At 42.3% G+C, this 26216-nt stretch overlaps 1 protein-coding gene across 1 annotated transcript in view; it reads right to left on the bottom strand.

Moving 5' to 3' along the window:
* The window catches only part of ASTN2 (astrotactin 2), a 2164803-nt gene that overhangs the window by 788934 nt on the left and 1349653 nt on the right, over positions 1-26216 (bottom strand). The window contains exon 11 of the mRNA XM_069241522.1: positions 13195-13345. Coding sequence (XP_069097623.1) covers positions 13195-13345 — 151 coding nt within the window. The remainder of the gene's footprint in view (positions 1-13194; positions 13346-26216) is intronic.

A 26216-nucleotide genomic window follows, 5' to 3' on the forward strand; every position in this document is an offset into this window, starting at 1 on the left:
TTCACCACTAAAAGAACTTTGCCTGTCTTCAATTGTTTCAAGAAGGGACTCCCTGTTTGCTACAGGTAGACAATAGCTGACCAGAGTCACCCGCATCAAGCCGTTGAGAAAACTGACCAGCTGACCAGTGGCCAGTGGTCATTTTTGGATTTCAGCCAGGTGCATTCTGGGAGTTAGAGTCCTAACCCTCAAGGAGCAACACAGAGCTTCTGGAACCTTGAGGTGAGTTGTGGACTCATAAAGCACCTTCAAAGACCTACTGGAAGAAGATCCTGAAGTTTGGAGAAGATCGGAGAACTTTTGGAAAAAAAGCTCCATAAGTGGACCGACCCGACGTCGTGAGTCAAGCTGGCTTACGTCACCACGACCCATCCAGACTTGCAGGTTCATCTCTCTGAAAAACTCCGGAACCCCAGACTTCCAGGAATCTGCTGGGGGCCGGAAATGCAATCTGACAATGTTGACTTAAAATCGACTTCCTGTGGAGGGTCGTCCAGCGGTGGAGAGAAAAATCTCCAAAAAGGTTTTGAAGTCTGAACATAAAAAGTTGACCGATTCTTCCAGCGCAATGTATCTGAAGAGGGCTCCAGGGAGGTCAGATTCAATTTCAAGTTCGGCTCAGACGAAGATTTCCGTCACGAAAAATCATTAAAGTCTGAAAGTAGAATTTTTCATGAGGTCTCCTGCGATGCATATCCAAAGAAGGCTCTAGGGAGGTTGGCTCCGATTTGTGACTTTGTTCCGGTGAAGAAACTCGTCCTGAAAAAAAGACTAAGTCAGAAGGTAAAACTTTGATCAAGGCCTCCCACTCTCTGTAGCCGAGCAGGGCTCCATTGCGGTCAGCCTCAAACTTTGACTTTGCCCCAGTCGAGAGCGACCAGATGTCCAGATGGGCGCTTTTAGTTTCTATGCACTAAAACACATTTCATCTATAGAAATTCATATCTCTGGTTCCCTTTATTGGATTTTTGTCATTTCAGTGTCATTTTAAAGATAAAAATATAATCTATAAATAATAGAAAAAAATTGTTGGATTTTTATTCTGTTTTGTATTTTACTTGCTTACTGTTTTTTAAATGCTTTACACACCTGCCACTTAAATTTAGCCTAAGTGCTCATTACCAAGCAACCAAGGGTTGAGCTGGGATTAATTTATTGAGACCTACCTGGACGTAGTGGGGGTTAGTAGCCTACTGCTAACTGTAGGTACTTGCATGCTCTTGCCAAAAAATCTACTTTCCAACAAGTTCCAACATGGGAAATCTGTGGTAATAATAGACTTGCTTAACAGGACTGCAAGGTCCATTTGTGTCCTTGGAATACAAATTATTGCTTACCCTTGGAGCCATGCCTAAACCCCTTGGAAATCCAAGGAAACTTCTCTGAAAACCAGGATCACTAGTCTAATGAGGTTAGAAACTATGGTAACAGGAATACATTATATATATGACTATAAATTAAATGGATTCCCTAACTATCACTGGGCACACATCAATTTGAATTTCTTGACCACGACTAGTAGTTCTTGAGATATCATAATTTTATGTTTTAGTGTCACCTATCAAATTTGAAACCTAGTTTGGCAACCCATGCCCTGGGGTCGCTGGATGTCTTTGACCGCGGCTGGTTCTACTTGACCTGAGGCTCCATAACTAAGGTATCAGGAGACCATGTAAGGATAGAATGTTTTGTAGAAATTTCAAATATGTGGTATGTGTCTATTTTGTCAGTTCATCAGTGGAGCAGATTTGGGAAAAATCTGAATAGATACAAGGGATGATCCCTCACCCTTGAAAAACACATAAAATCGGTGTTCAAATGGCCTTCACATCCTCAAACTGCAAAAGAGTACAAAGAAGAGTGTACAACCAATTTTTTTTATGAGAAGATGCCACCAGCCAATCACAATAGTCAATGCTCAGCGATCTAATCTCACTGGGTGGTAACAGGCAAACAGGATTGCTGAAACATCCTTATGTTTCAGCAATTCTGGTAGGATGTTATTAGTCAGTTTGAAAAGATGGCCGTGTTTAGACCTTTCTGATCGAATGATGACAGCCCATTCAAAAATTGTGCTGCCCCCGCACAACCAAGCTGTCCACAATGGACGATTTTGTGATGTACAAGATGGGAAGTATGCCAGTAATCAAGCAGTGGCTTTCAATGTGCTACAAGGTACCACTTACCTTCTGTTTTTTCTTCTTACATATGGGATCCAGAAGACAGTCACCGGAACTCCCAAATATTGTTTGAGATCCAATTACTCTTAACGTGAAATGAAATAATAAATGTTTGCTTACCCCATGCCCTTATGCCACTGCATATTAAATATTAAAACTGCAGGCAGTGTGGAGGAGGGCCAATTGACTTTTATCTAACTTTAGGTTTGACTTTATTTGACTTTGACATATTACGTGAAGAAAACTCTAATAACGAGTCTAAACTTTTGGAGAGGCTCAGTGGTGAGAGCCCTATGGATGAAATAGATGATTTACATTAACACCCACTCTAAATGAGACCCTTTGTGTTTGAGAAACTCTTTAGAAATTGGACATGACCTTTCCATCTGTTCTTGACTCACACTGGGATGGAAGCGAGGCTTACCTTCTTTACTTAATGCAAGAATACTCTCACTTAGCTCGAGAATGTATAACTCAGCGTTTTAATTATGCATAGAAATATTCATTAATTATGGAATGCAAATGAGTCTGCGTGAGAGATTTGTAAACTGCTGTTCCATACCCCCAGGGACCCTTGACAACCAGCTGTTACATGAGAGGGAAAAACAGGATGATAAACATGTATTTGGGAAATGAGAGAGGCTGCTCATCTAAGGCCTGCTGCTGCCTAAATTAAGTCCTTTGGGGGCCAATAGGCCAATCAGGGAGTGAGTCTCATGCGATGCCTTCCCTAGCTTCAGAAATCTAGGATTAAAAGACAAAAGAGAGAATTGCATTTACCGTATTTCTGGTCAAAATGGAGTCCATGTACAGCAGACTAACAATCAATTCTTGCTAGGGTACAGGTGAGGAAATGACAACACACCACCAGCAATAGCTCTCTTATCTATGGCTTTTAGTTCTGGGTGGAATTTTAATTACGCTGGTTAAATTCATGGAATTCTCAAATTTTGATTTGCATGACTGTCACAAAAGGTCTCAAAATTTCGTAGAATAACATTTCACAGAGATAGTTTTAAGAGAGTGGCCTTCTCGCCTAAATAAGTCTTGCTAGTCTCACTAAGAGACATATTCTGCTCCACATAATCACCTATCTAGTAAGGCATTTTTTGCTAGGAGTACGTTTGATTGCATGTGAGATACCGGAAAACCACATTTTTCTGTGAGCATGGTTTTGCATAATGTCATGAAATTTGTATTATGCAAATGTCATAAAAAATTATGCAATTTTTCTAAACCATGGGTGAGGACATGATGACTTACCCAAAGACAGACACCCATGCGTGTACTCACACACACACGCACTCATACACACACATGTACACACACACACTTTAAGGACAAAACCACAAATCCCTTAGGCCATGACTTGGCTATTGGCTAGTATAGCCTACCCTTATATACCACTATTTGTGACTAGAGTGGGGATCAGAATAGGAGAACAAAGATGCAAGTACTGCCAGGTGTAGGTCAGCATATGACGGCACAGTCACTAAAATATAGAGAAGAAACATGTATATGAAGCTAAATATTCTAGTACCTCGAGTCGAGACTAGAGAATAGATATTAGATATAAGGCACACATTTTCAAGTACATCCAGTCCACACCAGAAAATAGACATGGATATGAGGCACAAATATTCAACCTCTGCATCCTTTGGGTCTGTTGTTTGAAGAATCAATTGTTTTAATTGGGTTCTTAAATATGATGACTGGCAAAGGGATATAGTGATTTTTTACAGTTCGATTCCCTTCCAATAAATTAATGCTATACAATGAAATTGTAGCTGAGCCATCAGAGTAGAAGTTCTAGAGATGAAAGCTTATTTTAATGTATTCAGTGACGTGAAGTGGCAATGTGTACCATGAAGTGGCATGACATGAGATGGGTTATCACCAAGGAGAGCCATGATCAGAAAGGGGTGAGAGCCATGGAGAGGTATGACTTGAGATGGGTGAGCATGGACTGATGTACACTGAGATGGCAAACAATATAGAGTTCTTAGTCTCCATAGGGATGATATATCTGAACGAGTTCACAGAGCAAGCATACGCCCTGCCTATACAAAAACTATTGGCTATCCAATTTGTTTTAGCCATGTTGTTTACCATATTGGCTGCTGTTCAACATGCATAAAAGTTACTGGCATAGAGGAATGTGGCGTAGAGTGGCATAGAGTGGAATGGCGAAGAGTGGAGTAGAGTTGTAGAGTGGAGTGGCAGGGACTGTTGTGTATTGAAGTGGCACAGCATACAATGGCATACACAGGAGTGGCATTGAATACAGTTGACTGGTGAGAGCTGTGTCGTAGAATGTTGTACAGTATAGTGGCGTAGAGTGCACTGGTATTGAGTGCAGTGCCTTTGAAGTCAATTATGTACAATGCAGAGTCATAGAATGCAGTGACGTAGATTAGAGTTAAGCACAGTAGAGTGCAGTGATGCAGAGTGTAGTGGTGTAGAATGGAGTGACACAGAGTGGGGTTGTGCACAGAATAGAGTGGCACAGAGTACAGTGGCACAATGTAAAGTGGAGCAGAGTAGAGTAGAGTGGCGTAGAGTACAGTGGCATAGAGTAGAGTGGTGTACAGTGGTGCAGAGCTGAGTGATGCAAAGTACAGTGGCTTAGAGTGATGCACAGTAGAGTAGCATAAAGTGGTGCAGAGTAGAGTGGAGTGCCATACAGTGCAATGGCAGAGAGTGATTTGGCATAGAGTGGAGTAGTGCACGGTAGAGTGGCGGAGAGTTCAGTGGCAGAGAGTGTAGTGTGCAGAGCAGAGTGTCAGAGTGCAGTGGTGTAGAGTGGAGTCGAGTGGCATAGAGAGCAGTGGCACAGAGTAAAGTGTTTCACAGTAGAGTGCAGTGGCCTAGAGTACAGTGACATAGAATGTAGTTGTATAGAGTACATTAGCGTAGAGTGAAGTGGTTAAGAGTATGGTGGCGTGGAGTTCAGTGGAAGAGAGTGGAGAGGTGCAGAGTGGAGTAGACTGGTGTAGAGTACAGTGGCATAGAGTACATTGCTTCAGAGAAGAGTGAAGTGACGTAGGGTGGAGTGGTGCAGAGTAGAGTGCAGTTGCATAGAGTGGCATAGAGTGCAATGGCACACAGTAAAGTGGTATAGAGTGCAGTGGCATAGAGTGCAGTGGTGTTGTGTAGATTAGAGTGGCGAACAGTGGATTAGCATAGCATTCAGTGTTACAGAGTAAAGTGCATTGGCACAGAGGGTATTGGCATAGAATGTACTGGCATAAAGTGCAGTGTTGCAGAGTGGCGCAGGGTACAGTGGCGCAGAGTGTAGTTGTGCAAATTTGACTGGTCTGGCCTACACTGGAGTAGTGTGAAGCACAGTAGCGAAGAGTGCATGGGTGTAGAGTACAGTGGTGAAGAGTGATGAAGAATGCATTGGCACAGATTAGAGTGGTACAGGGTAGAGTAGCGAGACACAGTGTGAAGTGGCATAGAGTGCAGTGGCATAGAGTGATGTGGTGCAGAGTGGAGTGGTGTAAAGTGGAGTGGCGCAGAGAAAAGTGCAGTAGTGTGGAGTGGTCCAGAGTATAGTAGAGTGGTGTAGGGTAGAGTATTTATGGTGTGGTAGCACACTGCCATTACAGACAACACATTTTCAATTGAAATGACCATTACGTTTGCACAGGCATACAGTTTTACTAATAAAACTACATAGCGCACAGACAAAAATGAGTGGGAATTGCACCACCTAGTTCAAGGATTCGTTTTGATCATATTAAAGTATTTGTTTCCAACACACTTCCGAAATGACCAAAAATTTGTTTAATTTGTGCGCTCATAATTCTGATATATATTCTGAAATGCTTACACAGCTCATTTAAATGTTGTGTACTAGAAAAAAAATCTTTCCTACCCCCAGTGTCCAGTAAGGTTGTCACATAAATCATCTCACTTTGATGTCAGAGAAGGAAAAGTAAACAGGCAGCCTTGAATGACAGTGCCTGACATTTGATATTGTTTTTTTAATGCACAGCAAATGTGACAAGATAGGCACAAGGCCTGTTAACAGAAAACGAGTTAGTGGAAAAATATATAACACAGTTCAGGCAATGGTAGGGAACTGAATCTGGAAAGCCTAAAGGACATAAAGCCAGCAAATGGAAAGTCAGAAAGTGTGAGTCACAAACCACAAAACCAATGGTACTTAAAGAGTGGAAAGCATTCCTAGGTCAACTTTCTGAAAGTCCCCAAGACGCCTTTAGCAAATCACATAGCTGCCCTGTCTGGTGGGCTGCAACCTAAAACTGATATGTTTGCTAGAATCCCACATTGGAGCACAGTGAGTTCAGATCCAGAGGTTGTTGTGGATTATATAGATGTGATGGGCTGAGTGGAGGTAGAGTCTATAAACTGGGTAGTTCCTTCTGTTTTACAATGAAGCACTCTGTTGTGTTAGCCACCAACGTGAATATGAAGTGTGGTGTTCTGAGTGGGTTCGCCAATGTGAGTTTTCTCTGCTGTGGGCATAGGGAAAAAGCAGTTATAGAACTGGTAATATATGGGCTGTTATCATGGTAACAGGATGCTGAGCAGCAACATGAAGGTAATAAGAGGGTCATCACTCTGCTAAAAGGCTCAAAATACTTCTAATCTATTGTTATGTCAATTGAGGCTAATGCTAACAGTTAGCATTTCCTTAAACAAAATTCCTAAAGCACTGCCCACCAGTATCTAACTGAGCCCCTCCTCTGGCCTAATAGTTTGTGTGCTGTGATTGCTCGGAAAGGAGCAGCCAACTTTCATGCAGAGCTGGTTTTCTGCAGAGAGCGAGATGTGCCTCCCTTCTCCACTTTTGCATAGCACACACTAAAATGATTTGTTGCAGCAGTTTTTATCATTGAAAAAGTATTATACTGCATAAGAATACAGAACAGTCGTTGCATGAGTAGGTGCCAGCTTTAGGAAATAAGATTTTGATTCCTAAAGTTTTGAGTGTACATATGGAGGCAGACTTGCCGTCAAGCCAACAATAGCTCCCATTAGAATCCTTAGCATTTGAACAAGACACAATGTGGAGCATTTGATGGACGTTGTCCTAGATGTTTAGTCTTTTAAGTTCTAACATAGCTTTGATCTCATTATCATGGTTGATAACGGTCTAGTTCACTGACACATCTAACAAACATCCTCCCACAGGTAAATGCTCCATCCCATTAGTCAAACTTCTATACCTTATAACGTCCTTGGATGTGGACTGAGATGTGTTGCTGAACTAGTGTTGTGAGAAGTATGTTGGAAAACCCTGCTCATCTGAAATGGAACAAAATAGACTTTCGTGAAACAGGTGGAGTGTTGTTTTTTCTTCAGACCTGCTTACTTTTAAATAATGAGGATCCAAATTAGAGTGTTAATGTGGCTTATCACAAAACAGAACAGATACGAACTGTTGAAAAATGTATTACAAAGTTTAGAAAGAGTCATTCTAGGGGCTAATAAGACACAGTCCACACACCAAATCCAACAGGCTTGTATTTCCTCTCATAAATGATTTAGGTTTCCAGAGAATTGACTACAGCATATAGTGTAATCTCAGACATTTTATGGCCCTCTAGATGTTCATACATTTGTCAGTTTCCTTTATAACAAATTGTTGAAAATTATTCTGAAAAAGCAAGTGATACATAGGCACCTGGCGCATCTTCATTCTTGTCAGTGACCCTGTACTTTAGCATTCTTAAGATGTATCCTTGGTAACAGTCAGCAGGAACGATGTAAATAGGATATATAAATGATTTTTGTTGAGGTCTTGGAGAGATGTTCAGGCAGTGACCAGATTTAGAGAACCTATTAAGGTGCTGGCACAGGACACCTGTCATATAAGTAATGCTTCACTACACACTTGTTATCCAGAGGAATTTAATAAAGGTGTGGTATTTGCACTCTTAAAAAACAACTAGAATCTTCACATCCAGCAAACTTCAATATATGAGTGATAGGGACAAAGGCAGACGCAGTAGCTCAACTACAGGAACTCCTTGAATATTGCTGCCTTTTCTCAGAATCTCAAAGAGTGTTTCAATCACTCTAACTCAACTTATCTTTATTAGATAAAAATTAATCATCAAAGAATGAAGAACAAAACACACTACAGTACAGTACAACAATTCTATTACAAAACATTCAGATCTGTATAACATCCATAAAGATTCGAATAAGAAGTTGATTAGGATTACTTCCAATAATGCAAAATTGCAATTATGCGATTTAGTGAAGGTTACATAATTGATGTAAAATTCACAAGGAAGATAATCATTATACATCAATAAAACTCAGTTAAAATAACCTTTAAAAGCACAATCAGTAATACACAAATGCCATAAGATAATTTGGTGCAAGTTGTATAGTTTGTAAAAATACAGACAAATTCTATGGCATTATTAGCTAAGTGTTTTCCTCAATTTTATCGCACTCGCTCAATGACAAATAGTAAGATTGAGGTAACAGACATCAAGGTATGACAAATAGACTCGATAGACCATGGATAACCATCGGCTTGTGATTGTGTGTGGTGTGTCAGTAGCACTTGATACAACTGACCACAAAATACTGCTTGTGTGGATGACCAAATTGATGGGAAGTAGGGGCCAAACCTATATTGAATCCACTCCCTCCTGACATGGATGGGTCTGCATATCTGAATGGGGGAACTTACCTCACTGATGGGCCTTGCTAGGAGCCAGGAAGAGCGGTATCCCCAGATGAGACACAGCACTGCCTGAACATGACTGGGCTGATGTTCTAGTGCTCATGGATGCAGATATACCGGGCATGATTTTACCAGTTTGAAAATATGGTCCGGAAAATAGGATGAGGGTTTGGCTGCAACCTTTTTCTCTGGCAAAAGGGGAACATACAAAGCTCTCCCCTGCCATGACTTGACTCCCCCTCCCCCCCCACACAATCCCTTTGACCCTCCTTAGCTTCCCTGCAGCAATTCAGGCCTTCCTACACACAAGTACCACCTGTTCATTAATCTACATGGAAGTGGGTATATGTAAAACTGTTTCCACACAGTAATTCACCATATCATATAGCAATAACTCAAAATTTAAGGAATTCCACAGGTGATGTTAACTCTGGCTGCTCAAAACTTTCTCATGCCATTCCTCTGTTCTCATTATCATGTCTTAAGGTACAGCTGGCATCTGAGTGCTCCCTCACATTTTCATTAATGCATACATGGTCACTCTCTTAACAGGGATATCACAGAGCAAGTTCTACAGAAGCAAAGACAAGCTGATGATGCACAGATTTTTCTGCGTTTCACAAGAAGTCAGGGGAGGCTTCCCAGGTAGCATCTTGAGCACATATGCAAGTGGTTTTGCTGTGTTTGAGTAAAAATCAGGGATTCTGTTGTCCAGTTGTAATACCTAAGCACCTTCACGATGGGCTGGCTTTTTCTCTTTCCACACCATCCACTCCTGTGAACACTGTTCACAACTTGGATATTATTTTGACTAAGATTTATATTTGAACCATATGTTCAAGCAGTGGTAAAATAGCTCACTCCCATCTGTACATGTATCTAAAATTGGTATGATATTTACACCTGACCAATGGAAAAATAATGTAAGCCGTGGTACTAATTTTCCAATACAAACTTAAAGATTTCATGGTGAAAGCCCCAACCCAACATCTCACCATACTCTTTGCTAGTTACATGGGCCGAGGTGTTAATCTATTCCTCAAAGCGTGGTTAGTAGTCACTGATATGTTTGATAGGAGTCAATCTGTTAGTGTAGGGTTCTCGGGGTATCTAGCCTCTCTAGGGTTCTGTAATACAGGTGTCTGTTGATGTGTGCGTGTGTGTGGGCATGTACAACCCACGATGTGAGGACCAGATCGGTCCTCGTAGTGTGGAATTACGTTGTACAAATATATGCATGCATTAAATTCCTGCATGTCTGTATATGTAGGGCTCCGAGTCGGCATGCATTTGTTCAGTACCTATCTGCATGCACATCTGTATTCTAAAGTCTGCATTTGTGTGATTCAGACTGTGTGCATTGCACTCGCATGTACAGACGCATCTCGAGCTCCCGCTGCATGGAGGCCTTCACCTCAGGCGAAAGAGAAGGAGGACTCACTGGCTCGGTGCATTCCACGCGGGCACATTTTACATCAGACCTCAATTAGACATGCTGAACAGCCGGCAACACTAACAACACACTTGTGTGCAGTAAAATTGATTTGCACATCGTTTAATAACTCAGGAATGTCTCTCTCAGTCTCTCATATAATGGCTACAAGATTTCTACACCCTTCAAAGTGGCCATAAAGAGAAGGCGAAGTAAGGGAGGAGGGGAGAAGCGAGAAAGGAAGTGGGGCTAGAAGTGCAACAGAAATTAGCTGAGACATTACTGCAAGGACTGGACTGTAGAAACAACAAAGAGTTGGCAGGACCCTGCAGTGAGATGTAGTGAGACCTAGTGGTGCTGGAACATAGGGACAGATTTACAAGGCCCTAGCGCCAGATTAGCATAATTTTTTTATGCTAATCTGGCAGTCAGGAGGCCATTCTCCTTTGCCATATTTAGAAATCCTCCTTGTGCCAGGCATATTATATGCAAGGGTGGCATTCCCCCGTAGTGAGGCCCGTAAAAATGGTGCAGTGAAATTTACAATATTTTCATGCGCCATTGTTAGCAACATTTTCCCATTACTTTCAATCGGCCTCCCTTTACTTTGCAGGATTAGTGCCACAATTTATGGCACTAATCTTGCAAACTATTAACAATAGAGTCATACATTTTGACTCAATTGTCGTAATGTGCACCGTGGTGCGTCGTATCGTAAATACAGAGCACACATGGTGGCATTAGGGGGGTGCAAGAAAAGTGGCGCATTCCAGCTGATGCGCCACTTTCATGTAAATCTGGCCCATAGTTGCCATGCACTGGCTCTTGCCAAGCAACAATAATGATTTATTTTTATTCTGAAACATTCTTATCTGTGAAAAAGGTGTGAAAAAACTGCGTCTATGAAGAAAGGATATTTTTCTCTAAACCGTGTTGCAGACATCAATGGCTCACTAAAGGAGTCATCTTCCCTGGGAATTGCACATAAATTGTTGCAGGATCCACCTTCTTCGATATTATGGTAATCCGATTTCTACCTCCAGGAGGTTCATGGTCTAATACGCAGCTGTGGGTGCTGCGATAGTTAAAGTTAAATTATGGAAAATAGCCACATACTTTATTAGCTGCGGCCTCCACAATCAGAAACAGGCACACACAACACAAATCATTGGAAATGTTTATAACATCAGACACTGGCATGCATACTGAGTAACAAGGCATCATGCGCTTTCAGACATATCTATATCCTAGGGAAATTCTGTAGAAGAACACAAAGGCCCCATAACCTATGAATAACCTAGGAATGAAATCCAGAGAAGGACTGCATGTGGTCTGAGCGAATCTGTGACACAAGGTAGGACCTAGAAAGCAATGAATCAAGCACGGAATTAAAATTAAAACACCAGCCCCACCTGGGAAATCAAATAACAGCAGACTAAACATCAGTGCCTAAATTAAATATGAAAATTAGATGCAAACATAGATAATACCTGAACACTAGACAAGCCTTGGCACTTGAAAAGGGCACAGATGGCACACATGCATTTCAGGAAAAAGATAAATCCGCAAATTCCTGATCACAAAGGTATTTTCAAGGAATTAAGCAGGGACGCATGCACACCTTTCCTAATAAATTTTCAAGCATCAGAAACTAGGATATACAATATCATGTTACACTTTGCATATCTGCATGTGTGGTTTATGCCATGTGCTTTTATCATGTGCAGTAGTTATAATCAAAGGTATTTAACTGTAACTAGAGCACAAGGTGCTAAATCCGTGTAAAACATTACAGCTTGAGTTGGAGTTTAGTGTATGGTTACTTTGTCAAAGATGTGATGGCTATTGCCTCTGTCTTATTACAACACCACAGGGTATACTGCATGTGTAATAACGCGGGTGGGATATGCCTCATAATTGTGATGGAACAACTCATCTGACAAGGTATAAACCAGACCCTTGTGGCCGGATTTAGAATTCAGAGTATGGGTTGTATTCCATCAGGGCGACGGAGTAAAATACTCAAAAATAGTAATCTCTAAATAAAGTAATCTCTTAATACACTCATCATGGCAGTTTGTACCAATGACTTAAAAGTTTGGCAGATTTTTATGTCAAAATGATGGTACCACTCATCAAACTTAGAACTTGTTTTAGTTTTTTTACAAAAATATAATGCCAAAGCTAGATTTTGTTTTTGAATAATTGAATAAACAAAACGTAATGACCCACACACCATTGGAATGTTTGCCCATGTGGTAGGAATCATTTAAACTCTTTTACTGTCTCTTACCACCAGATTTTTTAAAGCAGTAAATACAGTAAACACTGGCTGTCGACTGCCCATTCTAGATCAGGTGGGAAGTTGAATGTCCGAACCTCTGTGCTTGTCGGAGTATGTCAATGAAGGAGGTAGGGCAGTCTCCATTGCTGACATACCTAAGGTCTGCCGGACTGAAAATCAGGATATCCTTTTCCACCAAATGATTCCAGAAAGAAAGAATAAGCATTCATATCAAATCATTTAAACTATACAATAGTAAACACATGGAAGTTGACTTTCCCCACCAAACATATGAAGGTAGGGAGAGGATGTAGTGCAGCATTCAGAGCAACCGACTCGGGAGCTGGAGCTCAAGCCTCGGAGTTGGTGCAACGTCCTGTGATTCTGGGCAAATCACTTAATCTCCCTGTGCCCACGGACAGTGCCTTGAGACCCTCACGGGTGATAAGCCTCACTATATAAATCTACATTTGATTTCATATATGTGTATACGTGTGTGTCCATGTGTGTGTGTATTCACACATACAGTGTGTGAGTAGTATGACATAATGGAAAGCCATGTATAACTGAATGAAAGCTTTACCAGATGTAGGTGTATATAGCTCATTACTTAAGAGATATTTACCATGCAGCCGGTGGAATCCACTTTCCGGTCTGAAACACACTTAAAATTGCGAGAGCAACCACCGTTGTTGCGGGAGCAGTCTCTGACGGGCCCAAATGACGACAGGAGGTCATCAATAGATTCGAAGTAGGTTGACAGCATTGCTTCTTCCCTTGGAGAAAAGAACAAAATGGTTAATGTTCAGTACAATGACTCAGAAAAGGCCTTATATCAATGCAAACACGTTGATGTACTGCCAAAATCAATCTGAGAAATAGTCACAAACACACCTTCAGAGACTGAAGCAATACAATCAAAAGCTTGTTTATAAGCTTAATTAATCATAGCAACAATATCAAATGCAGCAATTAAAATACAAAGTAAATACACCATAGTCTATAGTTGTGAGAATTTCCACTGCACTTAGAAGCAGCCTGAACCATCCATTTTGTGCCTGGTCTTTTAAAATGCCCCCTACATGAGCTTATAAAATGCCCCCCAACACATCAGCCGCAATAACCTAAGCCCAATGAGCCAATGGCTTGCAAGGGTGCTCTGAGCCCTAATGAAAGCCTGAAAAATGGGTCCATGACATCTCGATTGAGCAATAAAAGACATATATAATTGTGTTGCATACATGCGCAGTAGGTCTCTCCAGCCTGTGCCTGCACTGCAGGACGGAAGAGGGGAGCAGTGCTGCGAGAAGCGGCACAGAGGTAAGTTTATTATTTTTTTTTAATTAAAATTCCTTTACTCCCTGCCACCCCTACAGCCCCCCCCGAGCGCCACCCTGCCCCGCCCTCCTGTAATCCCAGCGAGCCGCTCCTGCTAAAGATTAATTCGGTATAAGGGGCTGCTATTTGCGCACCGAGTTTTACTTAATGCGTTTGTATTTTCCAAAGTGACCTATGTATTATTAGGTCGTTCACAAAATACATAATGGTAGTAAGTCTTAATTTGACCTACCTTGTAAATATTAATGAGATAGGTCACAATGTGTGACCCACTATTACTGGCTACAATCACAGGCATGGTAGCCTGTGGAGGTCAGCGGACTACCATGTCTGTGATTGCTTTTTAATGAATCATTTATTTAGATGAAGCCCAATTTTCTAAATTGAAAATGGAATGTGTTTAAAAAAGAAAAGGTGTGTTTTACAGACATGCTTTGCTAGTAAACAGTGGTCCTATGAACCACTGTCTACTCCTAAAATATTTTTTAAGCATTCACAAAAGGGTATTTGCAAATGGCTTATCATCTCCTATGATGTGGTCCAACCGCATTTTGGTTTCAAACATTAATATATGCCATAAGCAATTGTAATGGAATGCCCTTAACACACCCCTTCGACTACCAGTTGTTAAAGGTTTCCTAAAACCAATGATTCAGAAAAGCTTTCCCAAATTGTTAAAGAGGCTTTCTACATTTTAAAAAAATGTTTTAGCATTCGCAAACCCTCTTGTTTACCAAATCAGAGGGTTTGCGAATGATAAAAGAGGTAGTACATGAGAGCTCAAATTTTGCTTAGCGCATTAAGCCTGGTGTTCTTTGAGGCTAGTACAGGTATCTCCCCCACATCCTGCTTGCTTTGGATTGGCTGATTCTAGAAACTAGAAATCATCCAGTGCAAAGTGACTCACTGTGCAGTTTGTGAAAAATACAAACAGAAATACTATCACAACTCTATTGCATATAGAAATATGTTACAGAAACAACCACTTGCAAGAAAATAGGGGGCTGAATAATGGTGGTTTTAAAGCTTCAGTTTAAAGAGACCATATCCTATTAAGGTGGGACTTTGCAAACTGTACTCCTCATGTCATACTACCAGTGGCAAAATGTATAAGCACTAAAGTTTCTTTGCATTGTTATACTTTAATCTCACCTAAGCACTACAGGTAATATCGCTTACTGACTTACGATAAATATGCATTGGGCTATCTAGGCTGGCATTATCTTATTTAGTTTGCCTCTTTTCTTTCAAACTGATCTCAATCAATAGCGTTGCCGCCTTTTCAGTCTAGTGACATATCACTACCACGCATGTCCTGCATAGCTCATTTTCTTGAACATGTACATCCATCCTCTTTGTGGTCTGTTACTCTCATTGGACTTCGCTGGATTTTATTATGCAGGTGATATTCAGTTTTAATTCAGATTTACCACCACTGCTTCAGCTCAAGTGGAGAGCACACAACTTCCTGGTAAGAATCCAGTGATGGATGTGGAATATTCTTTACAATTGATTGGAGAACAGACAGATGTGCTAATAATAGGAGAGGAATGCGAGTCTTGGTTTGTCGAATGTTGTCCTTTACAACTTCACCCTACTCCCACCTTAGTGGGAGTTACAATATTCATCAGAAGCTGTCTTTTCCACTTCAAATCCAGAAGGTCTGGTCAACTAATGATGTTGAGTAAAATTTGCCCACTCATCCCCGTGGAGTAGTTTGGGCAGATGAAGGGGTATTGTGTTTTGTCACACTTAGGTTACTAAAATGCCCACTACCTAAGCCTCTCAGATCAGTCCATCCGAAATTTTCAATGGCTTGAGAAAATGACTGTGCAGCTAGTGATAGGTCTCAAGAAATCTGACTGCATCTCAGAGGCGAGACAAAATCTCAACCGGCTACCAATGAAAAAAGGCCCCATCTGAAGGCATCTTGCATGATCAACAGAGCCTCCCACAAGACCAGGCTGGTCTTTCTGTCTTGCCTAGTGACCCCCTTACAGGCTTTTTCTGTTGCTACCCTGCATCATTTTTGCACATACTCCAGTTTAGGTGGACGCACTGTCTGAGGAGACGGGGTAGGGTTCCCATGCTCCAGACCCCAAGCTCCAGAATGGTCTTTCCCAGGATCTGCATTGCATCTCCAACTTCAACGCTGTCAAGGTTATTAGAGCCTACCTGTTTTCACAGCTCTAGCCCAAGACTGACGTTTTTCAGCCTTGATCTTTTTCTTTTCATCTTCCTCAACTCTGGACCACTTGTCTACTGTTTTCCAATTTTTGTTTATTTTTTCCTGATTCTATTCTTGCTCCTAGTAGCACGAAACGTTAGTGAAGGTGCACTTAAATAATAATAATAATAATAATAGTAACAATGTGATTAGATGGACCTTCACCTCAGGAGGCCATAGGTAATCAAATAGTGCCATTCCCAAAATGACATGTATTTATGTCTATACACTCTACACAGGATGAATGATTCATCTGCTGCTAAACCCTCCACAATGAACATGAACAAAGTGAAAAGGAGAATACTCAATGAGCAAAGAAATACTGCAAAATAGGGACAGTTAACTGCAACTATCTTTTAGAAGAACTAGAAAGCAAGACACCACAAGAGGAAACATATATCCAAGGCTTCAATTTCTCCATAAATTGAACTTTTGCATTCTCTATAGACACAAAAAAGAAAAACAGGGAGTAATTAAATGCCCAAGAACATATAGGAAACTGCTTCTCAGACAGGGGAAACGCTAGTGGAAAAGACGCATGGATGTATCAAGTAATTTCGAGGAATATTTATGAAAATGTGACGCATCAGAGCTGATGTGCCACGTTTTCTGCGCTCCCCTACCAACACATAATGCCACAACGTGTGCGCCATATTTATGATATGGCGCACCATGGCGCACGCTAGGGAACTAGCGTCAGAAATGTTGATGCTAGTTTGCGCTTTTGCAGGATTAGCACCAAATATTTTGACGGTAATCCTTCAAAGTGAAAGGAGACCCATTTAAAACAATGGGAGCCTCATTTTCACACCTGCCTTAGGCAGGCGTTAAAAATTACGCTGAATATGGCACAGTGGAATTTCATAGACTCCACTGCACCATTTTTCTGGGCCTCCTAACACTGGAATGCCCCCCTTACATACATTATGCCTGGCACAGGCATAATGTGGCACAAGGGTTTACAAAGTGGCGCGATTAATGCATTGTGCCAATTTGTAAATATGGCGCAGCGTTTTTGCACCCTAACACCACACTGGCGTAAAAAATGATGCTCATGTGTTTCAAGGTGGCGCTAGGGCCTTTATAAATATGGCCCTTCATTTCTTATAATGTTTCGGAAGTGTTTCAGTTTGATAGCTATGTTTATTCTATCATGTCAACAGATTTGTGCCAGCAATATATGTAAATGTAAATAGAATAGAATATGTCAGATGTCAATGGCAGCATTTTAATTTGTCTGAAATAAATTACGCAGTGCCTAACGTTACCACTATATACCATCATTTTGTTGTTGCCAAACTTATGCCAGTTGGTAACAATATGGATCACGAATTAACTATTTCCCTTCGCACCTGTGGAAGCATTTCAAAACAATGCATTTAAAATGCAAATAAAAGAATGTGCCATACACTCAACAAAACATTAAAAAGTAAAACAAATTTCAAGATGGTACACAGCTTCGTGAACACACTTGTACAACAATCCTATTTCCAAACAAAAGATTAAGGCCAAGGGAATAGCTGCTCATTCTCTGCAAGTGAATAGGAAGTAAAATGCAAAAAAAATCCCCAAGAGGAAAGAAAAAAACTACAAACACTAGATAATAACTCAACACAATCATCGCCCTGACAAACTCAGAAGAACGAGCGGAAAAACATATTAAACAAACAATTACTGAAATCAAGACATCGAAATGTGACCTACATCCTAGCCCAGCAAGGCGCCTTAAGGACCTAACAGAGACAATTAGGATTTGAATGCGTGCATTAATAAATAATTCATGAGCTCGGGGATTAATACCTTTGAATATTATAGAAGCAATCTTTGTGTCCCTATTGAAAAAGCCAGAATTAGACTCAGGGGTGCTGACAAATATCAGGGTAAAAACAAAGCCTCCATGTTTAGCTAAAATAATCTGCATTAATAGTACCAAAATTAACTAAGCTGAATCATTATTTAATTAGTCGTGACACCAATCCCCCAATTTGAAAGCATTTATGAACTGTGATTATGCATCACAATGAAGAAGAGGTGTGTTGAGAGCGGCCCTTCCAAACTGAGATTCCTACTTATACTTATCAATGGCGTGTAAATGGAATGTTGGTCACAAACCACTAAAAAGTTACTGACTCTCAAGTTGGGGTGGCAAAATAATAATCCAAAAAATCAGAGTCCCCATTGGATCTCTTCTCTCTTGGGAATTGGGGTACAACTTTCAGGGTGAGTAGGCAGTGGCCCAGTGGACGACAAAAGTGTTACAAGCAATTAGAGGGATGGTGGTCTGCTGACTCTTGTATCTCAGTAATTTTGCCCAATTGAAGTGAGTCGCATTTTCTTACAAACCTAGTTGATTCGTCTTGTAAAATAGAGTCCTGGTTGCAAAAAGGACTAGTTGCAAATTGGGATCTCCTTTTGGTCCAGTATAATAGTCAGGGCCACTGAAATTATGCAGCAGGGGAGTCCCAAATTATGCTGCAGGGTTGCGTAAATTATGTGGCAAAAAAGGCAAATTATGCAGTGTAATGCACCATATTTTATTATAGTATTACTTCATTATTTAGTAATGTGTACACTTGTTAACACTGCTTGGGCATTGGGTGCACCTCATTAGTACCAGTCTAACACAAACATATGCAATAAGCAACAGAAAGTCGACCAGACCACCGTTGCAAATGGTGTTCCACTGTGCAGCAACACTTGTTACTGTTTTTTTGTTCAAATTTGGAGATTATGCAGCAGATGATGAATTATGTGGCAAATGTGGTAAATGTATACTTGTGTGAAAAACGTTGCAACTGCACAATCATATAATTCCAGTGGTCCTGGAAATAGTACATGTTCCCCCCTAGTTCCCTGTCAGCAGGACATGAGGTCCCCAATCCTTGGCTTTCATTTAACAACCCAATGTATTCTAGGAGTTTTAATCGTAATTTATTTCCACTGTGTCAAATTGGCTAACACAACTAATAAGAGTGATTTTCAAAAAAGGAAAAAGTTTCCAACTGTTAATATGGTGTCATAAAGATGCTGGTGGTAGTGCTACAACCCTACATTCAAGGAAACTGCCAATTTCCGTTTCACCGTTTTTTAAATGACATTGAATCGATTTCTTATCTGGACTGCCCACAGCCTTCATAATGCACATCAATGTTGATCTGTAGATGTATTTGCAATTCCAGTACTGAGTACGTGAAAGAGCTCAATAAAGGTACCTCATTGCTGACTTAAAACGATTTATTTTAGTTCAATAATGAATGCATTCAAACCCAAATATGTATGTGTGTATGTGTGTATGTATCTTATATGGTGTATTTGTATAGCATGGATCTCCCTGGCTCTTTCATTCTATCTCACTCCGAGCTGCATAACCCAAGTCTATAATGACTGTTGGAGCAAAGAAAGTGAATCAGTGGGATGAAATTCAAATGGAATACACCAGATATTGTGAATCAATATCTCTGATGTCTTTGGGATATTGTGTCTACCGACCTTCTACGGGAGCAGCCAAGCTACAAGGAATGAATGCTGAGTAATTGATCTCTTGTGTTCTCATGGTATTCTATGCTAGTAAAAGGCTTGACCCATGGAACAGTGAGAAAGTTCACTCCTTCCAGGGAATGATTCTTTGCTCGTCCCTTAGCAGCAGATATCTCAGAACAAAAAACTTTGGATGACAGAATAAGATCTACGAAACACAGACACAAAATGCCAAAAACTATTCACAGTAAACTTTAGGATCATTACCTAACAACCCTTACCACGACTAATCAAAACTTTCGATTCAACTGTCAGGTTTCCAGCTCCTTTCTAAAGTTTAGTAGGTGAGTTGTGTCCAAATCCTTGGACAAATATAAAGCATCCTGTACAGCTGAAAACCTATCAAATGTCCTAAGAAAAATAGTGCAACAGTCCGGTCACAGCTCTCCCAGGTAACTTTAAAGTGAGTAAGGCAGTCTAGTTCTTCCGCAGCCCCACATACATCATGATGCAACACTGCTCACAGACGTATCCCTTCCACTGAGAGAGCACAACTAAACAGTACAGAGTCCCTAGCAGGCACATACCTTCAACTGAACAATGAAGCACAACTCAGACACACACACCCTTACCCACAGCCCTCTACACAGTCTGAAACACTGTGGTTCACTCACAACTCTTCTTCCTCCCATAATGACCATACAGCTTGCCCACAGGATAGACAATATCATCCGCGTCTCCCGCCCTCCCCCACAGGAGGGAATGGGATTGCACAGTTTGGCCACAACCCTTTCACAGAAATTGAGATTCCTGTAACACTCATGAGGATATGTCCTCCGTGCACTGTTTCCATCACAGGAGGCATCACAGGAGGCATCACAGGAGGCACCATCATCGATCTAGGAACTAGTGTCTGACCCCCATCAAAAAACTGGAGCTATGATGCTATGCCCACATAAGACCCTGACATTGCTATGTTTCCAACCATATGAGACTTAACCTCGATGTCCATAGCTCAATAAGTGGCTGAACACTTGAGCATAATGTCACTTCACGGTCAGACACGTATTGTTTTCATCTCGTATCCAAACCATTTCAAAAATGTATGTTCTGTTAAGTTTGCAACACCACGTTCCAATTGGGTGATGGAATTGATAAAGTAGAAACAACACTCCTTACCATGCATTTCAGACAGAGCTAAATCCTGGTGACATGAGCCCACACCATCAAATTAGTGACAACACCACTTAACTAGTTCTGCTCAGAAATTAATTGTGGCTACCACACGTCTTAGGATGACTCACAATGTCTTCGGATTGCAGAAATGCTAGGAGTGCGATGCAGGAGCATTTTGGACATATTGTTACCACATTGACACTCCGAAGCCATGGCAAGACCGTAAATGGTCAACCTGCTCACCTCGCAGTGATCCTAATGCGGCAGTCAGCAGTCTATAATCATCATGATCCACCTTCCTAGAAGGCCTCACAAGTGGTTAGGTGTTGATTCTTTGGCAACCTCGACGTGGTCAACTAGTGGCATCAACACTATGGGCCTCATTTACAAGAAACTGGCACATCTGAATCGATGCGCCAGTTTTCCTGCACCAGCCTTTGACCCTCTAATGACGCCATGATAGCATTCTATGATACAGTGCTCCATGGTGCACGTTTCCACAGATGCGTCAGAATTTCTGACGCATCTGTGGCATTAAACCGAAGAATTGCTGGAATAGCGTAAAAAAAATGACGCTGCTCCAGCAATGTGAGGGGGGTACAATGTAAAAAAAGCCCAGTGTTAAAAAATAGACATTTTGAAGACGCAGAATGGGGCAGTGAAATCTTGTAGATTTCACTGCGCCAGTTCTGCGTGGCTAATAATAGGGAAACGCATACCTTGAATACATTATGCCTGGCGCAGGTATAATGTGGCACAAGGCTTTACAAACTGTCACAATAGTCCCAATGCACCAGTTTGTAAATGTCGCACAGTGTAGGGGACTGCTTGCGCTGCCGCAGTGTCAAAAGAAGTGATACTACAGCAGAACAAGGGGCTCGTAAATAAGCCCTATCTGTTTCTTTTTTTTACTGCTGTTGCACGTCATGGGGGAAAAACAAACAAAAATAAGGAAAACATTTGGCTTTTTACCAATGCTGGACAGCATTGCCAAGATCACTGCCTGAGTCAATTTGCCAATGCTTGGTAATTCAGTATCCACCAATGTCCTCATGTCAGGACTGAAGTAATAATGGTTCTTGATTGTTTGTTTTCTCACACTGTGCTATATTGCCTCTTGCTGTTTTTGGTAGGGAAGTAATTACCATGGTGACATTAGGTCAATCATACATATATGCGCATCGCTTCCACCTGTGTCACAAAGTCATTTAATCGGGGTAATAAGGGTAAATGCCACGCTAGTGCATTCACCTCAGTAAATAACTAATCTTCTGTCTGTACAGCTATGCCCCTCCTCCACAACAAGCATTGTCAACTGCAGGGCCCCAACAGATGTGAACAAAGGGAGCCGGCGCTGCTTTCCGCTGTGTTCCCACACAAGGTGAGGCTGCAGGTGACACGCAGCCCTCCCACAGAGTGGAAGACAGCCCAGCTCCTCCAGCTGTAAACATCGCATTTCCCACGAGGGACAAGGAACAGCAGGCTGACATGCCGAGATGGAGTTTGGAATTAACTTGGGTGACCTCTGGTTGCTGTCGCACCTCCTGTCCCTGAACCGGCTGATGAATAATGTGCTTGGGGCACAGCGGATGCTCTCACAGCCGCCTGATCTACGAGGAGCCATTGATTTCTCTCCCCATCGCTCTTCGTCTGGTGCCGCCGTTCTAGGCCGAGTGGAATCAGTCTGCTCCAGTGACATATTGAGAACCAGGATCTGTCGACCACACATAGGGCGGTGTCAGCTGCCACCTGCCTGGCTCAAGGTCTGGTCAATGAGCAAAGACTCAGACGTGGACAGCAGGGCTGCCCCCAGGCACTGATCCTACACCATAGCACAGTTGGAGCGCAAGCGTGCTGCTACGCCGCAAGCTCAGGCCTGCAAGATCACAGTGCACGCACCACAGATCCTCGTAGTCGCAGTACATTCAATAGTTGCACCACAGGATTAATCCTGTGTGGTCACAGTGCAGAGTCCCAGGCATGCAGGCCCATATTTATACTTTCTTTGCGCTGCATTTGTGTCACTTTTTGACACAAAAGCGGCACAAACTTACAAAATATAATTGTATTTTGTAAGTTTATGCAGCTTTTGCGTCAAAAAGTGACGCAAATGCGGAGCAAAAAAAGTATAAATTTGGGCCATAATTGTATTTTGTAAGTTTGCGCCGCTTTTGCGTCAAAAAGTGTCGCAAATGCAGTGCCAGAAAAATATAAATATGGGCCGCAGTGTTTAAATTCCAAGGTCAGGACTGCAAGATCATAATGCTTGCGCCACAGCTCCTGCATTGTCGCAGTACATTCAATCCTTGCACCACAGGCAGTGCTGAGCCCCAGGCATGCAGTGTCTACATTCCAAGGTCATGAATGAAAATCAGAGAGCAGAACCGAGAGCATGCACCACAGCTGTTGCACAATCGCAGCACATTCAATAGGTGCACCGCAGGCTTAGTCCCGTGTGATCACAGTGCAGAGCCCAGACATGGAATGCTATGCTTCAAAGACAGGCCAGGATGATCACAGTGCAGAGCCGAGAGCATGCACCACAGCTCTTGCATCGTTGCAGTACATTTAATTGTTGCACCACAGGCTTAGTGCAGTGTGATCACAGTGCAGACCCCAGGCATTGACTGCTAACACTCTGAGGTCGAGCCAGCATGATCGCAGTGCAGAGTCGAGAGCACGCACCATAGCTCCTGCACCGTCGCAGTACATTTAATAGTTGCACCTCAGAATTAGTCCTGTGTGATCACAGTACAGAGCCCCACACATGCGCTCTCTACACTTCAAGGTCAGGCTAGCATGATCACAGGAGGGGGCTCACAGCATGCACCACTGCTCCTCCATCGTTGCTGTACATTTAAAAGTTACACCACAGGCTTAATAGTCTATGATCACAGTACACAGTCCCGGGCATGGACTGCCTACTCTCCAAAGTCAGGCCGGCATGATCACAGCGCAGAGCTCAGAACATGCATCACAGCTCATGCATCATCACAGTGTATTAAATTGTTGCACCACAGGTTTATGTCTGTATGATCACAGCGCGGACTCCCAGGCATACAGACCCATTTTTTATACTTTTTTAGCGCCACATGTGCGTCATTTTTTTACTTGTATTTTGTAAGTTTGCGCCGTTTTTGTGTCCAAAAAAATGACGCACATGCGGCGCTAAAAAACTATAAATATGGGCCACAGTGTCTACACTTCAAAGTCAGGTCAGCAAGATGACAGTGCAGAGCTGAGAACATGCACAACAGCTCCCACATCATTGCAGTACATTTATTATTTGCAGTGCGGGTTTGGCCCTCTGTGATCACAGCAAAGTGCCAGGCAAGCAGTGCTACCCTGCAAGATCCGGCTTGCGTGATCACAGTGCAGAGTTCTGAGTATGGACCACTGCTCCTGAATTATCGCTGTACATTTAATGGTTGCACTGCAGGCTTAGTCCCGTGTGATCACAGTGCAGAGCCCTGGGCATGGACTACCTATAATCCAAGACAAGGACAGCATGATTACAGCACAGGGCTCACTGCACGCACCACAGCTCCTGTATCATCGCAGTGCATTTAATAGCTTTACCTCAGGCTTGGACCTGTGTGATCACATGCATTGTCTACACTCCATGGTGAGGCCAGCATGATCACAGTACAGAGTTCAGTGCAGGCACCTCAGCTTCTGCATCACTGTGGTACATTTAATAGTTGCACTACAGGTTTAATACTCTGTGATCACAGTACAGAGCCTCGGACATGACTGCCTATACTCCAAGGTCAGGCCAGACTGGTAACAATACAGAGCTCACAGCATGCACCAGAGTTCCTGCGTCAACACAGTACATTTAATAGTTGCCCCGCAGGCTTAGGTCTGTGTGATCACAGGGCGGACCCCCAGGCACTGTCTTCACTCCAAGCTCAGGCCAGCATGATCAGAGTGCAGAGCTCAGATCATGCAGCACAGCTGCTGCATCGTCGCAGTGCATCACATAGTGGCACTGCAGGCTTAGTCCTGCATGATCAAAACATAGAACCGCCAAACATGGACTGCTTATACTTTAAGGTCGGGCCAGCATGAACATAGTAAACAGCCCCAAACATGCACTAATACACCTTAAGCTCAGGGGAGGGTGCATGGTCACAGTACAGAGCTCAGAGCATGCACCACTGCCCATGCATCACCTCAGTGCATTGAATAGTTGTACTTTAGGCTTAGTCCTGCATGATCACATTGCAGACTCCCAGGCATGCACTGTCTTCACTCCAAGCTCAGGCCAGCATGATCAAAGTGCAGAGCTCAGATCATGCAGCACAGCTGCTGCATCATCGCAGTGCATCACATAGTGGCACTGCAGGCTTAGTCCTGCATGATCAAAACATAGAACCGCCAAACATGGACTGTTTATACTTTAAGGTCAGGCCAGCATGATCACAGTAAACAGCCCCAAACATGCAATAATACACCTTAAGCTCAGGGGGGCTGCATGGTCACAGTACAGAGCTCAGAGCATGCACCACTGCCCATGCATCACCTCAGTGCATTGAATAGTTGTACTTTAGGTTTAGTCCTGTGTGATCACAGTGCAGTGCTTCAGACATGCAGTGCTACACTCCAAGGTCAAACCGGTATCATCACAATAGAGATCCGGGAGCATGCACCCCAGATCCTGCATCATCGCAATACATTTAATGGTTGCACTGTAGGCTAAGTCTTGTATAACCACAGTGCAGAGCTCCAGGCATGCAATGTCTACATCCAAGGTCGGATCAGTGTCATCAATGTGTGGAGCCGAAATCCTGCACCACAGCTCCTGCATCAATACTGTCTAGTCAGTAGTTGCACCATAGGTTTAGACGTGTGTGATCACAGTGCGGAGCCCCAGACATGCTCTACTACCTCTTAAGCTCAGGCCTGCATGATCCAATGCAGAACTCACAGCATGCACCACAGCTCCCGCATCATCACAGTACATTTAATAGCTGCACCGAAGATTTAGCTTCTAACACCCACAGTCCTTAACCTTAGCCTCTCGTCCCACAGTATTACAGTACAGAGCCTCAAACATGCTCTAGTCTACACTGCAGACCCTGGTACAGAGTTATCACTGTTGATAGAGCGTTCCCTCCTAATAAATTACCTGTATTTGGATGCTCTTGGGTCGATGAATCTTTTGACCAAGTGGGGCTCTCTTCACCTGAGATTAGTCAATTTAATCAATCAATAATCAATAACGAACATAAGCAATGCCCTGATCAACATAACATTTCACAATTAATCCAGAAAACATTTCGGCGAACCATGACCTTCCGGCCATGAATAACCACACCAGTTTATTCAAAGTTAATGAATTTATTTCCCTATATTACCAAAGCTAGCACGATATAAATGTGTCTCAACACCAAATGATATATGTAAATGAACATTAATAGCTGTCC

This window comes from Pleurodeles waltl, chromosome 6 (assembly GCF_031143425.1).
Source record: "Pleurodeles waltl isolate 20211129_DDA chromosome 6, aPleWal1.hap1.20221129, whole genome shotgun sequence".
Lineage (NCBI taxonomy): Eukaryota > Metazoa > Chordata > Amphibia > Caudata > Salamandridae > Pleurodeles > Pleurodeles waltl.